This window comes from Parambassis ranga, chromosome 24 (assembly GCF_900634625.1).
Source record: "Parambassis ranga chromosome 24, fParRan2.1, whole genome shotgun sequence".
Lineage (NCBI taxonomy): Eukaryota > Metazoa > Chordata > Actinopteri > Ambassidae > Parambassis > Parambassis ranga.
This window is the reverse complement of record NC_041043.1, coordinates 4,343,996-4,358,161: the sequence shown is the minus strand read 5'-3', so window position 1 is coordinate 4,358,161 and position 14,166 is coordinate 4,343,996. Positions and strand designations below refer to the sequence as shown.

Sequence of the window (14,166 nt, the reverse complement as noted above, 5' to 3'; positions counted from 1 at the left end):
CAAGTCCACCCCTGGGGATGTGTGAGGAGGACGCCAGGGCTCGGAGGCTGATGGCTTTATAAATCACAGACAAGCTGAGTCAAACATCAGGCCTGTGTGTGTGTAAACATAATGTATATTACTCACGGCTGTAGGCAGCCACCATTCAGTCAAGATGCAGTGTCCATGTCTGTCCAGACCAGACTCATATAGTGATAACTAAGGGATTTCGTTACATAAAATAATTTGACTTCACCGATTCTGATTGAGCTACACTTTGTAATGTTTACCGATGATGCTTCAAATGGATAGAAAGAAGCCACAAATTCTGAATGGATGTGGATGCTTTTCACACAGTTACAACACAGGAGATCTCTACGATCATGGACATGGGGGCCTTTACCCCAAGATTAACTTCAACCTTGAGACCGGTGGGACATTTTCTGGCAATGTTGAAGAAATTCCCTCAAGGTGTTTTTGTGATCAGTTCACAAAAATGTAATCGCTTTATCTTTGAGCCCAAGAGGACTTGAAGAAGTTTGGCACAAAGTTTCCCTCAACACATTCTTAAGTTATCAGCCTTAGAAGGGGATGACGTACACTGAAAACATGATAATAAATGCTGTTTTCGTGAGTTTAAAACAGCACACAGGACTTTATGGGACAGTAAAGATTTACAGTGGGGTAACACCTCCTTAAAGAAGTGTGACCCACGCAGCCCATTTACTCGCTGACACACAAACATTCGATATTTCCCCATAAAAGTCCATAAACTGCATGCCAATTAAAGGTATTGAAAAAAATATATTGCAGAAACCACCACACACATAAATACTGCTAATCACGAGCAGACAGACGTGCTCCATCTCCTGCTCTGACAGAAATGGGGTCAACTCTACACACACACACACACCACAACCACCAATGAAAGAGGATCCTCCGAAATTACCACTTTGCCAGAGCCTGGAGCAACCAGTGACTTTATGTCTACAGCAGCATTACTGATTTACTCACGTTCAACCATCTTAAGTCCCACCGCAGCACACGGCACACACCATACAACCCTCCTCTCAGCTCTATGTGTTACCATCCCACATACTTCCTCTTTCTCCCATACAAGCAGTCACACATTTACCATCCCAACTCAGCACCAGAGCTGTTAGGAGAGCATGCCATGTTATCAGAGACAGATAACGCATGTCAGATGGAGATTTAGGCCAAACGACTCCATAAACAGCTCAACAGTCTGTTGTTGTTGGAATAAAGGATGGAAGAATTCTAAAGAAGACTTTTTGACAATATTAACTTAATGGAGAAATATCTGATCAGAATATCAGGATACAGGCTGAAGAAAGGATAGAAAAGAGCTGCTTGCCCAGAAGGAACAGACAAAAATCTCAAAATGTGAACTCAAACATCTCACTGAAGCCTAACAGCACATCAGGGGCCGGTGATTTTGGTGGATTTGAGACGCTCCAGGCCACAGTGCTGATTGGGTAAGATATACAAGCGTGTGTGTGTGTGTCTTCAAGCATGTGGTTAATGAATTACAGGCTTGACATGTCAGGATTAGCCCAGGGGTGGGGAAAAAGATAAAGCAGGAAGCCCATCAATTTCACTCATCTGCACCTAGACAGAGGACACACAGCCAGATTCTGTTTTTCTTCATTAACACTGAAGAGAAGCTTTAAACATCCTAAATGTTCCATACACAAACATACAAAACCATACACTCCCAAAACAGAAAGGCTCACCAGGTTCTTTAGGACAGAACCTATTTTAGTGCCATCAATTCTGAAACAGAGCTAATGCAGCTTTAATAAGCAGATCCGTTGGTGAACATCGCCCCCTGGTGGATGGAAAATGAAGCTTTCGGTAAGGGTGTGCTGGGACTCACCACAGGTATAGATGACACTGAGGTACTTCCTGGTGCCTGCGTAACACGGATCCCCAAAGTCTCTGGTGGAGGCCCGGACTAGACAGCTTTTCTTTCCCTGGCAGCGGGCGGTCAGAACCTGCAGGGCCACAGACGACTGGCATTCTGAAAAGACAGAAGAACATTAGGAACTGCAATGAAAGTAATTTTATATGAAGACTGTGTATTTTGCAATCAGGTGATTAATCAATTACTCAGCAGAGAAATCAGTTGGATGATTTGAGCAGGGGTTTACCTAGGTAAACATGTAGGTATATTATCACAAAATCATGAATAAAAAACTGATTGAACTGATTTTGCTGCCTTTTATTGATGTTTGGGTTTATAGTTGTTTGCAGGCTGTGCTGGTCCACAGGCCACACTGAAGGGACATTGGGGTCTGTCCTAAGACCATTTACAGCTAAAAATGTCTGAGTAGTTTTAAGAGTTTGTGGTTAATCCAGGTCCCAATCATGTTCTGATTGGATGGTTTATAGTAGCTCTGTGTGCTGCAACTTCTATTCAGAGCAAAACAGAAGGCTGAGTTACATTTTAAATTGGATGTTATAATATTAGAAAAACCTTTCCTCCAATAAAGTTAATGTGTTCTCTGGTTAAGTGACAGAGTCCAGTCAGTGAGTCATTTAAGAAGTCTAGAAATCAACAGCTTCTCAAGCTCCATGTTACTGTATCACTACTATATTATTTCTGTTTTTTTAATGAATTGTTTACTTGTAGTGTTGTCAAATGCCACAACACTGCCAACAGTAGAAGTAGTGGTAGTAGTATTTCTTCATCTCTCTGTTCTGTTTGACAGACAATACAGGATCCTGTTTTCCCGTGTGTTGACATCAGTTTGTGTTATTTAACATCAAACATGAAACTTTGGATTCTATATGTTAGTGACTGTTATTCCTCCAATTATGACTGCCAGAAATATAGGTGTAGAGTAATTGATGGATATGTAGCACCAAGACAGAGCAGCAATGGACACACATAAACCCACAGCTTCCCACCATGGAGAGTCCGTCCACATCAGATCCACACAAGAGAAACCTTCCCAGGGCCTTACATTGTCTAAGGGATACCTGATCCATCATATGTGTGTGGGTGTGAGTGTTTGTGTTTGGAGGCCAAACAGAATAATGGATGGGCCTCTTTAGATATCACCACTAAGCACCCACCAACTCCTCCAGAACTACCTCTCACACTTTTTGGAGACTGTGGATTTACAGGTGAGGCCTGATTTGGCAAACCTTTAAACTAATTTAATTATATTTCAGCACTCAACAAAACAAAAGGGATTTATATTATACATTCTTCACATGATCCTCTGTGAGATTAAAGACAGACATGCTAATAAAGTCAGGAGAGCCTCCTGCTGTGTTTTGTGGTAATGTCAATTCACGGTCCATGTAACTCCTAAAAACAACACAAGGAAGCCAGTCTTTGAAAGTGGACACCGGGGCGGTCAGAATGTCTGTCCTGCTGGGCCCCAGAGAGACAGAAATCATGAAGAAAGATAAAGAGAAGAAGCTTGGCTCAAACGTCAACAGCCCACAACAAATGACAGCACGGGTCAAAGGTCAAATGACCCAGTCAGGAAATGTATGAGGCCAATCTAGTGGCCATTAGTGTCAACACTGGGAAGTCTTTTTATATGGCGCCTATGCTGTGGTCTAAGACAAGACAGCACACCGGAATCTAAATAGTATGAAGAGAACCTATTGAACCTATTAGACGTAGTTCAGATCCGGACACTGGTGTGGGAGCCTACAGGGACAGGTGAGTGTAAGTGGATAGCAAGAAACAACGCACCTAATGGGTTAGTTCCCCCTGTAACATTAAACATCTGCACCATAAAATCATTCCCCGATGATACTAAAGAATCTCTTTTCTGCTTTTATTTTTTTTTGTATTACAGCAGACTCATACAAACGGGGTGACTTGCATCCTGAGGACAGAAGCAGCAGCACTGAACAATCTGAACATAATACAAAAAAAACCTTACACCCATCAGCTGATCATCTGCTTCTACCTTAGGCTACAAACTTATCAGTTGCCTCATTCATGTGGCTGCATGTGCAGATTCTGCAGTACAGTGACCTTATGTTCTGCTTGATGTGCTTTCATTTTCTCTGCCTCTTTCTTTTACTTTCCCAGAGGGCTTGTTTGGACGAGCGAGTCCACTGACAGACGGGCCCCCATTAGCTGCAGCTTTCATACCCTGACTGGGTGATTAGCTGAGCACGGGGCTTACAGAAAACGGGTGGGGGCTGAGGGGGTTCAGAGACTGATAGAGACATTTTTAGCCAAGAAGATGAACACACATGCCGTCTTTGTCCACTAGTTCAAACACACACACACACCCATGTTGCATTTCCATGTAGCTTAAAGGAGCTTTGACCTCGTCTGGCTCTCATTTGTAGTGTTAACGCAGAAAGTCAGCCATACAACACACACACATGAAATACATGAACAATCCCTGTTACCTCTAACCTTTACCCTCAACCATTTTCCGAGCCTGTGCAACCACCCCTCTGTCCTCCACACGCCCAACAAGGACAGGCCTATAGTTTAGAAGAAAAGGTCCAGTCAGGAGGGGCAGCGGCTGAGGAAAGGGAGGAGTTTCCTGGACAAATACACATCTATTCTCATTGACTGCAGCATGAAACACAGAGTATGTGTTTTTAAAGTTACTGACATCTCATAATAAAGTAAAACAAAAGCAAAAAATACATCAGTATTTAAATCTGTTTGTTTCTCTGTGAAGCGTGTGCATGTTCCTCTGCCTCTCTGCATCTCCGTCACATCAGTTACACAACTTTCTGCTTGCTTGTATCCAGACACACACACACACACACACACATCCACCGTAATCTTTCCCAGAAAGTCCCATAGCAACACTCCACAACAATCCTCCAGATCTCCCAACCCACGCACACCTTTCCTGAAATTCCAAGACAATGGACAGCCAGACTTGTCACAGGCGTTCATCTCCTCTTTCCCTCTGACTCACCTGCTGCATGTATCATTTAATGGGGAGGTTAAAGTCATTGTTGTGGGATTAAAAGTCTTTGTATCACAGGGGAGTGCCTTTCAGACTGCTGTGATGGGACTGAAGGACCACCACACGCTCAGCACATTTACTGTGACAGATGTAAGGTATTTAAATTGATAAAGTCTCCTGCAGAACATACACACTCCCTGACACAGCTGAGCACACACACACACACACACATACAGTAAATGTGGGCATTTCTCTTCGGCTGTGTTTGTCAGTTGACAGCGGGTCATGCTGTATGAAAACTGTCAACTCTGCATGAACTTGTTATCATGGAAAACATATGCAGAGAGAAATTCTTGGTAGCAAAAGTGCAGATGTCAGGGATGTTATTTTAGCAAGGTGAAGCAGTCACTGCTGGACTTCACTTCTCTTTCATTTCAACTTTATCTAATCTGCAAAGTCCGACACAGCACCGGCATCCTGCTATTTATCACAAATGTCAGCGATAAACGCAGATAGAGTTACAGAGAAGCTGCTCACACCCTGCTATGGGAACGATGCCTTCTGCGGAACCTAAATCTGAACTGCAGCTGTGCATTTTCAGCTTCAAAAAAGCTAATATGATCATCTGAGGGACCAACCGGCTGCTGTCTGCGGTCTGAAATATCTTGTTTGAAGCGCACACTCAAAAGTGAAAGCATGGTAGCCTTCAAAAAAAATAAAAAGAAAAGAAAAGAGAGGGACAGAAAAAAGCAAGTCTGAGATCCTGAATGCCAAGCATGGGGGGCTATTTAGATGTCAAGAGGTGTGTGTGATGGTGGGGTGATGGGGAAGATGAGAGAGGAGGGCTGAAGCAGGCCCCTTTTACTTTGAGGATTCTCCATCACCGCCAAGAGCTGTCCAACTCCACCACTCCCACCCTAAAAACCAAGGAGCAGACAAGATCAAAGAGCGCGTGCCTGTGTGTGCACTTGTTTTTTTGATGTGTACACTTTTTTTGTGCAACCACATAGCTGCTCTGCAATTTAACAAACTCCACAAGTTAGAGGTGTAAATTGTTGACAAAGCTGGTGTAGTCTTTGTAAGGAAACGGTCTACAAGCAAATCAGTGTAAAACCTGTCAACATTGCAGTGAGCATAGAACACCTGGGCAGGTGCAGCCAGCTGTGTGAGTTCAGTGGTTTATCTCACACCTCAGGCTGCGATGAGTTTGCCAGGAAGGTGCGGTTAAGGAGATTACTATAACCTGTCCCAGCGGCACATTTAAACACATGCTGAAAAAAAAAACAATAAATCAAATCATACAGACACGCAAACACCTACACAGAGTGTGTAAGAGGGCATCTCGGGAGTGCAAAGAGCATTTAAAAATAATTAAGAGTGTGTGTCAAAGCTGTCACTCAGGACACCCTCACTTCCTGCCTCTGGTGACATGGAAGCCACATCAAAGGGGCCGCTGACAGGGGAAATCCCTTTACAGCACCACGAGGCTGTCTGGAACCGCCTGAGGAGGTGACTGTGGGTGGCTGGAGTGTGCACACACACACACACACACACACACACACGTATGAGTTAGAGAGCACAACAAGCTATATGTGTACTGTACGTCCGAGTTGCTGTAAACACAATCTGACCTGCATAGAGTCCCTTTTCTGTGACTGCTGAGAGCTACTGCATTTAATCCCGAGTCTGAAACCAGATATCAGGCCGGCCCAGTCTCACCTGCTACACCTACCTGTCGCACATTCCACCTGTATGAGGAGTAGGCCGCTTCAAAGCAGCCCTCAGTGCTCATATAGAGTACAATAACACACAGAGAGACACATACATGCTCACACAATGCCATTCTTTATATCTGTCTCTGATTACCCTGTGACTGACGCCAGTGTCAGCCTTTCGACCTCAGCCCGACACCTCTGTCATCAAGAAGCTAACACACACACACACACAAACCAGTTATCATAAAACCGACTTGAACTATTTTTAAGTAGAAACCTCATATACATTAACACAACAAAGGCAGACAAAATATATGAGCCACCAGGGCCACCACCACCACAGTAGCTATGGTTATACTAATGCTTGTCATGGATCCAAGCTTAGAGTCATTAACATTCCCTTAAACAAGGGCAAGGGTACATCTGGAAATCCACACGCACTCGCACATGCACATGCACATAAAACACACATACATGCTTAAGAGGAACTCAATATGTCCCTTTTTTACGGGCCAAACGCGTTGCTTTGGATGACACAGACATCTGATCTACATTCCACCTAATTCCCCTGGCAATGTTTGTGTGTGTCTACCTGACTCTGAAAGGTGGTTTTCTATGTCTCTGCAATCCTTCAGAACCAGATGAAGAAATGTAAGTTTTTTAAATGTTGTTATTGAGGTTAAAGTAAAAACAACTGATATCATGGCGGCAAAAAAAAACCTGAGAGGAAATGATAAACCACAACAGAATATCAAGGCAATCTCAGCCAAGAGGAGTAGATTCAAGAGTGTTTGTAGTTTTATTTTGTGTGGTTTAGAGGTGTAGCAAGTCCTGACGTGTAAAAGTCATCAACACAACTGCTTCATTTTCCACATCTCCACAGTGTAATGATGTCTGGTGTGCTTCCCTCACCTTGGCAAAAAGAAGTTCCTCTCTCTACAAGTTCATTAATATGTATGAGCAGAACAAGGACTCTCATTTTAACAACATGCAAACACAAGCAGGCCTGATTTACATTCTCAGCTTGTGTCTTCATGTTAGAATCAACCATGCCTCCCCTGACCTCAGCCTGACTTTAGGACTGATGCTATGAATAAAAGAAAATAACGATACAGCCAAAAAGTATTGCTGCTGACAGGTGTGAGTGTGAGTAACTGTCTCACCTACTGATGTGGCCCTCCTGTGGTGAGGGGGACACTCCAGAGTCCCCTGCTGTGTGCGGCCAAACATGGCGGAGTAAACTGCGATCTGCATGCCCCGTTTGCAGCTCAGCCTCATCCTCTCCTCCTCACAGACCACCTTACTCTTATACTCATCTGTAGAGAAAAGAGAGCAGAAATACGCTGCTGAAAATCACTGCTTCCACCATTACTACCCCTACCATGTGACTACTCTCACCTGCATGCAAATAGATACTCTGATGCATATTTAAAAATACAAATGTGAAAAGGATTTGAAAAAAAACCCATCATATGCACAGATAACAAGAAATAGGGGAAACACTTCAGGTTTCGTTTTGGGTAAAGACAGAGTTAGTGTGTCTCTGCGGACATGTAGAGCCATGCAGAGGCATTCCTCACACACATCCAGCCAAAGTGACCTGTGGAGGCGAGGAGCAGCTCCACTGGACTGCAAATAAAAACACAACATCTGCATCTATGTGGGGAGTGGAACAGGAATGCAGAAAGAAAGAGAGGGAGCGATCAGAGAAAATGGGCAGGGCCGGGTTGTTATATCTCTTGGTGATGGACACACTCTTGTTCTCCTTCACCCTCCCTGGTTCCCCTTCACTTCCTCCATCCTCCAGCCACCTTTCCTTTCAGAGGCACTGACACCTGCCCGTTGCACCTCACTAACAACCCATGCTGCCTTTTTCTCTCTCCCCCCCTGGAAGTCATTGGTTAAGTGACAGTGAACAAAGAGCTGTTGATTGGCCCCGGGGTTCGGTGCAGAGAGAAAAAGCAGGGAGGGCAGGGGGATCAGTGGATTAATGCTCACTTGTGGTCACTCTAGTGTGAACTTTTGCACAGCTCAGTGCGGCTCGGCTCGACTCAGCACAGCGCTGAGCTACAGATGGACACTAGAGTCTGGGTGGGATTAGTGCACTGTTGTGGCTCCCCTCTGGAGTGATACTCTTAGCTTCCTGGCTCACAGGGAGAAATAAAGAGAGGAATAAAGGAAAAGGCATGCAGAGTATTTTAAAGGAATTTAAGAGGCTCTCTGAGTCAATACATTCATGCATTGCATTCATAATATGTGTGTTCTGGTTACTGGTTTCCTTTGATGCTGCCCGATAGGCTGACCCCTCCTTACTGGAGGTGTGCGAGACAGAACAGAGAATGGTCCGAGCACAGGGAGGGACAGAAATGTGTGTTTCTGTCAGGATGCAGGGCGATGAGGGACTTACTAGGTCTGCATTTGTACCAGACAATGAGGTATTTACTGCTGCCAGGACACTGGTCCGTCCCAAACACGCGGCTGTTGACAAGGACTTGACAGCTCCTTCTGTCTTGGCACTCGTCCAGCATTTTCTAAAGAAGGAAAGAGTGACACAGAGAGAGAGAGAAGACCAAAGACATGTTTAGAGGGAGAACAATAAGCCAACGATGGTGAGACCAGTAGCAGGCAAACCTAAAACCACTTCAAAAAGGCTGCTTATAGCCATGGGAATACAGGAGAGGAGAGGAGAGGAGCAGGTACGTGGAAAAAAAAAAGAAAGGGAATGGGAAAAAGAACACTCTGGAAACCCCACTCTACTCATTTCCTGGCATCGTTTTGCTTCTCTAGTTTCATCATCTTTTAGGCTGCTGTATCCCAGGTGAGCGCATTCCAACACACTGCAAATCTCCTGTGCTGAAATCCTAGTTGTTTGAGGCAGAACTGCAGAGCAGGGAGCTGAGCAGAGGGGGTATGAATAAAATACACATGCAGGCTCTCAGAGACTGTCAATAAATGGTATGAATAAATCAATAAAATCACATGATGGCCATCAAAGTCTGCAAACAGAGGAGACAGTGCTGGAGGATGGATCTTCCATAAAGATGACATATCTCTTTAAATTTCCAGTTATTGTTCGGCATGGGTTAGACACCAAAAGTACTTGGAGTCAGCTGTTTGAGGAAACCATTTAGCCTGAAAACATCACAATATATATGTTGTTTTTTAGAGCTTAACAGCTAAAAGAGGAATAACAGGATTATGAATGAGCCCCATATGCAGGCTGAGGAAGTTGTTGCACTGAGGGATGGCTCTTGTTGGTTTTGGTCTTTCTGTTTGATTTTTCTGACAGAAAAAAATAACTAAATATTAAAACATACAGCTAGAGCAGGCTAACTTACATTAACCGCACTCAGATAAGGGAAATAAACATTTGGCTCCATTCTCCAGTGTGTGTTTTTTTTTCTATAGGGATTTTCTTAATGTATTGTCAACAAACCAGGAGTCATGAACAGGTGGTCCAATGGGATTCTTGAGGGTTGTGCTCATGTGGGTGGCACAGCAGTCAGTCATTCTCAATTCAACACAAAGCTGTCTCTGTGTCTGTGCATTCATGGCTGTCCTGTCTATTATGGAAATGGGAGGGTGTTTAAAAGGCAGGGAGACTAAGAATAAACCAAACAACTGAATGAATGCTGAACAGGAAGTGTCTGTGTGCTTCTGTTGGTGCTGAAACAAAAAATGGGAAGCTTCTGGTCCAGCAGCATCCCAATTTAGGAGAGGATGCTAAAGGCAAAGACCCCATGAAATCGCTTTGTGTCATAGGAACATACGAGCCAGCTTCCTCTTTAGAGGGTGTAATTTGCCGGAAAACATCCCCACAAAGCATTACATAATCAAGTGGTCCTCTAAAGTCTAACCCTTGGCCAAGTTGACCATTTTACAGAACACTTCCTCTCCGGGAGATTTGCAGCCCAAAAAAAAGAGGTTGTGTTTGTGTGGGAGGAGTGCAGGAGGTACATGCCAGGCACTGATATCCAGCCTGAGAGCACTAAAACTACACACAGCAGTGCCACAGTGATGCCATTTACCTGTAGTGCAGTGGACATAGAACAATATCGATCATCCTCCCGAGCGTTGTGGGAACTGAGGAGGGCCTGGTAGGTCTGAGGACACTGCTGAGGATCAGAGGCGCCTCTTCTCCCGTAGAAAGCTGATTGGACGGTGATGGTGGTGCGGGGTGGACAGCGGACGGACAGGAGGTCACCGTCACAAGCCTGCTCAGTGTAATTCCTCAACACTTTGGACAGGTAGCCTGTGAAACGAATAACAGCAGATGATCGTTGAGTGCACTACACGACGTTCTAAAAGGCTGTGCGTGTGCAAAGGCTCTCCTATTTTAACAAATGTAATCGAACAGCATTCAAAATACATAACCTAACTTCAACAACATGTCACACATAACAATCATCACACAACAAAATCTGATATAACCTCCTCAATTCCAACCTCAAAATTAAAGATGGCTGCCCAGAACATCAAAAGCATTGAAAGCTGCAAAAATACACTGATATTTAGCACTTGTATGTCCTTCAATATGTTGTACATACAGAGCTTTCCACAGGTCTATCTGTGGATATATATGCAATGGTATTGCCAACACTAGCTAACCTGGATAGTAAGCTGTCCTCAGTGTACTGATGCAGCCCAGCTTCAACCTCCAGCTTCTGAAACCCAGCATTTTACCATCATTTTGCTTCACACAAGCTATATCACAACTGCAAGCACTTTATTTCATGATATATCATAGGCAGATAGAGAGAGTATGGATGCCGTATTTTACTTGCTTCCACGGTCAATTGGTGGTGCTGCATCACAACATGCCCTGACAGATGACTGCCTACATCTCTAAGATGCCTCCAGGCTTTAAATACCACAACAACACAGATAAGTAAAGCTCATTCAGCTGTTAGTGCTCACCCTCTGGTCCTGGCTGCAGAACAGACTGCTATGTTTGATATTAAAAGTGAATAGCTGCCAGGGATGAATGTTAAAGTCTGACATTATTACAGTATTTATAGAAGGATACAGGGCATGCTGGACCTTACCCAGCAGGCTTATAAGAGCAAAATGATACCAGTAGGATGATCAGTTCCTCCTTAGAATATCTCCTTGGTAACCATGTTTACTTCCATCACACATGACTGTGAATAGCAACAATACATAAACCATTTAATGGAACAAGCACAGAGTGAACTTAAATTTAATCCTGGATGCTGCTTTAAATGAAAGAAAAGCTCCCATTTGAAGACTCCCTTCTAAGTCTGTTACCCTATTCTGTGATAGCTGCCAGTCGACCCGTCAAGTCACTCAGGAGAACTAAACCTGTCACAAAGCCACCATTAACATTCCAGTCTGGGAGAAGGAAAAACAGATAAAGGAGAGCGCTGATCTCCTGTACAATGTCATATCAATGTGTTTCTGGGCTCACATTTTCAGACAATAATGAACCTTTTTGTTTCTTTTCTGGCTTCCAATTTTATATAGTTTGTCATATGTGATAGAATAAATACACTTTTTGTTAAATTGTGTTAAGTCTACCTTTCAACAACTTCCAGAGTGATCTTCCCTCTACAGTAAGTGCTCAGCAAACATTTACAGAGAAGTCAACACACACACACACACACTTACAAAGTGGACAGACTGTGATTCAATTACCTTTATTTGGTTAGTGTTTGGTAGGAAAGAGGAAATAACACAGTCACTTCAAACACACACGTTAGCACACATGCACTAACACACAGGCGCATGCACAAAACACACACATTGTCCCCTTATCACCATGGCCACAGTTAAAAGGAGGAAGGGGAAACAAGAGACATTCTCAGGCTTTGAAAGGTCAGTTGCACTCCAAATAGAGATGGTTATTAAAGCAGCATTTCTCCCAGTAACAGGTTTCCACCTGTGGCTGCTGGGTGGTGAAAATGGGAAAACAGGTGCACAAGCAGTGCTGCTTTATTTAGAGATGCCAATAGGATGTGGAGCGGAGGCCTACCGCAGTAGGTTTTATTAGATCCTATTTGTAAATGCATCTTATTGATCCAAGTCGTTGTAGAAATTGCATGCATGATGTGACTATGGCAGTTCTTTTAATTGAGTGGGTTTAACTAGGCTCCCTTTCATCATAATCTCATGCACACACACACGGACACACACAGGTCTGCTTCAGCTAAAACATTCCACACAGGGTGAGAGGGAACTTGGCATTCCCCCTGGCAGCGGGACCACACACACACACACACACACACATACACACAAACAACGTGGTAGAAGCAAGCCTCTGCTGCTTGGCTCTGGAAACCTGTGTGTGTGTGTGGTAATGGTGTAACAGTATCACATTATTCAGAGCTGGTTCTTGGCAAAGTGCCAGTGCCATGAGAGACCACAAGTTTTTTTTGTTTTGTTTGTGTAACCCTCCACTTTGCCAGGCCTCGGTTAAGGTCGTGCAACCATGGAAACGGACGAGGTTATGAAGGAGGTGAAACCGAGACAGATGAGGGAATTTGCGCGGGCTGCTTGGAGGTTTCTTGAGAGATCCTTGTGCAACAGTTTGAGCACCACAAACACACCGATACGCTTTCCTCCACCCTACAAAGGGGGAGTAAAAAGCAAACAGATTATCTCACACAAACCCTCAGGTGCTTTCTAAAGAATCCATTTCTTTTTTTTTTCCTTTCACCATCCCACCCTCCTCCCACTCGTTCTCCCTCTCTCTGTCTCCCTCCCTTCTTCAGGATCATCACTATTGTTCCTTTCACGCTACCTGTTGACTGAAGCCTCCTTTCAAGGCCAACAAATCAGGCGGCGTTAAGGCACCTGTGTGGACCGCCCAGCCAATGACAGGTGTCCCTCAAAGGCAGAAGGCTGAACAATGCTGGAGGAACACCCAGGCACCTCTCCTCCTCCCTTTTAACTCCTCGTTTCTTTTCATGTGGAGCCAGACCCCTTCTTTAACTAGCTCTCTGCCCTTTCCCCTTGACAAAAGAGCACTGTGCTTATTGTGTCTGCTCGTTTGTTTATTCGCTCATTAAAAGACAGGAGGTTGCGGTCGCGATACAGATCGTGTACAAGCAGCTTGCTCTTGCCATGAATGGCACTGAAAGGTCCATTTAATCTCTGCACAAGCAGCAGAAGGATTTGTTATGAATTTGCACCTGCCTTTTGTATCTATCCCCCCCAACTCAGATGAGGATGTCACATGATGCAGTGAACAAGAATGTCCAGCCAATCATAAAGCTAAAAAATAGAGACACTAGTGATTATTAGCTCCTCATTTGTGGTCATGTGACAGACCTGAAGACCTAAAGTCTGACCCGGAGAGGGAGGGGGGTCAGGTATGATGGAGATTAGTGATGGGCCACTGTGTTGTGTCAACATGACACAGAAAGAAGGCCTACTTGGAAGGGGTTTCCTTTGTGTGATCAGTGATTAGACACAATCTGCTGCATATCACACACCGATGTCAATTTACGGCTGAGTGTGGGTAACTGCTTAAAATCAGTGAGGGAAAAAAGCTGCAATCTAACCTGCCCCTCCTTCCAAGTCAGGAA

The 14,166-nt window shown here is 44.2% G+C and overlaps 1 protein-coding gene across 2 annotated transcripts in view; it reads right to left on the bottom strand.

The window, feature by feature from the left end:
• eva1aa (eva-1 homolog A, regulator of programmed cell death a) overlaps positions 1-14,166 on the bottom strand; it is a 60,227-nt gene that overhangs the window by 28,608 nt on the left and 17,453 nt on the right. The window contains exons 2-5 of one of the 2 annotated variants that reach the window (XM_028397216.1): positions 10,648-10,871; positions 9,027-9,150; positions 7,783-7,935; positions 1,877-2,020 (exon numbers count right to left, since the gene is read on the bottom strand). In XM_028397216.1, coding sequence (XP_028253017.1) covers positions 1,877-2,020; positions 7,783-7,935; positions 9,027-9,150; positions 10,648-10,871 — 645 coding nt within the window. The remainder of the gene's footprint in view (positions 1-1,876; positions 2,021-7,782; positions 7,936-9,026; positions 9,151-10,647; positions 10,872-14,166) is intronic. The other variant, XM_028397217.1, reaches the window with a different exon arrangement.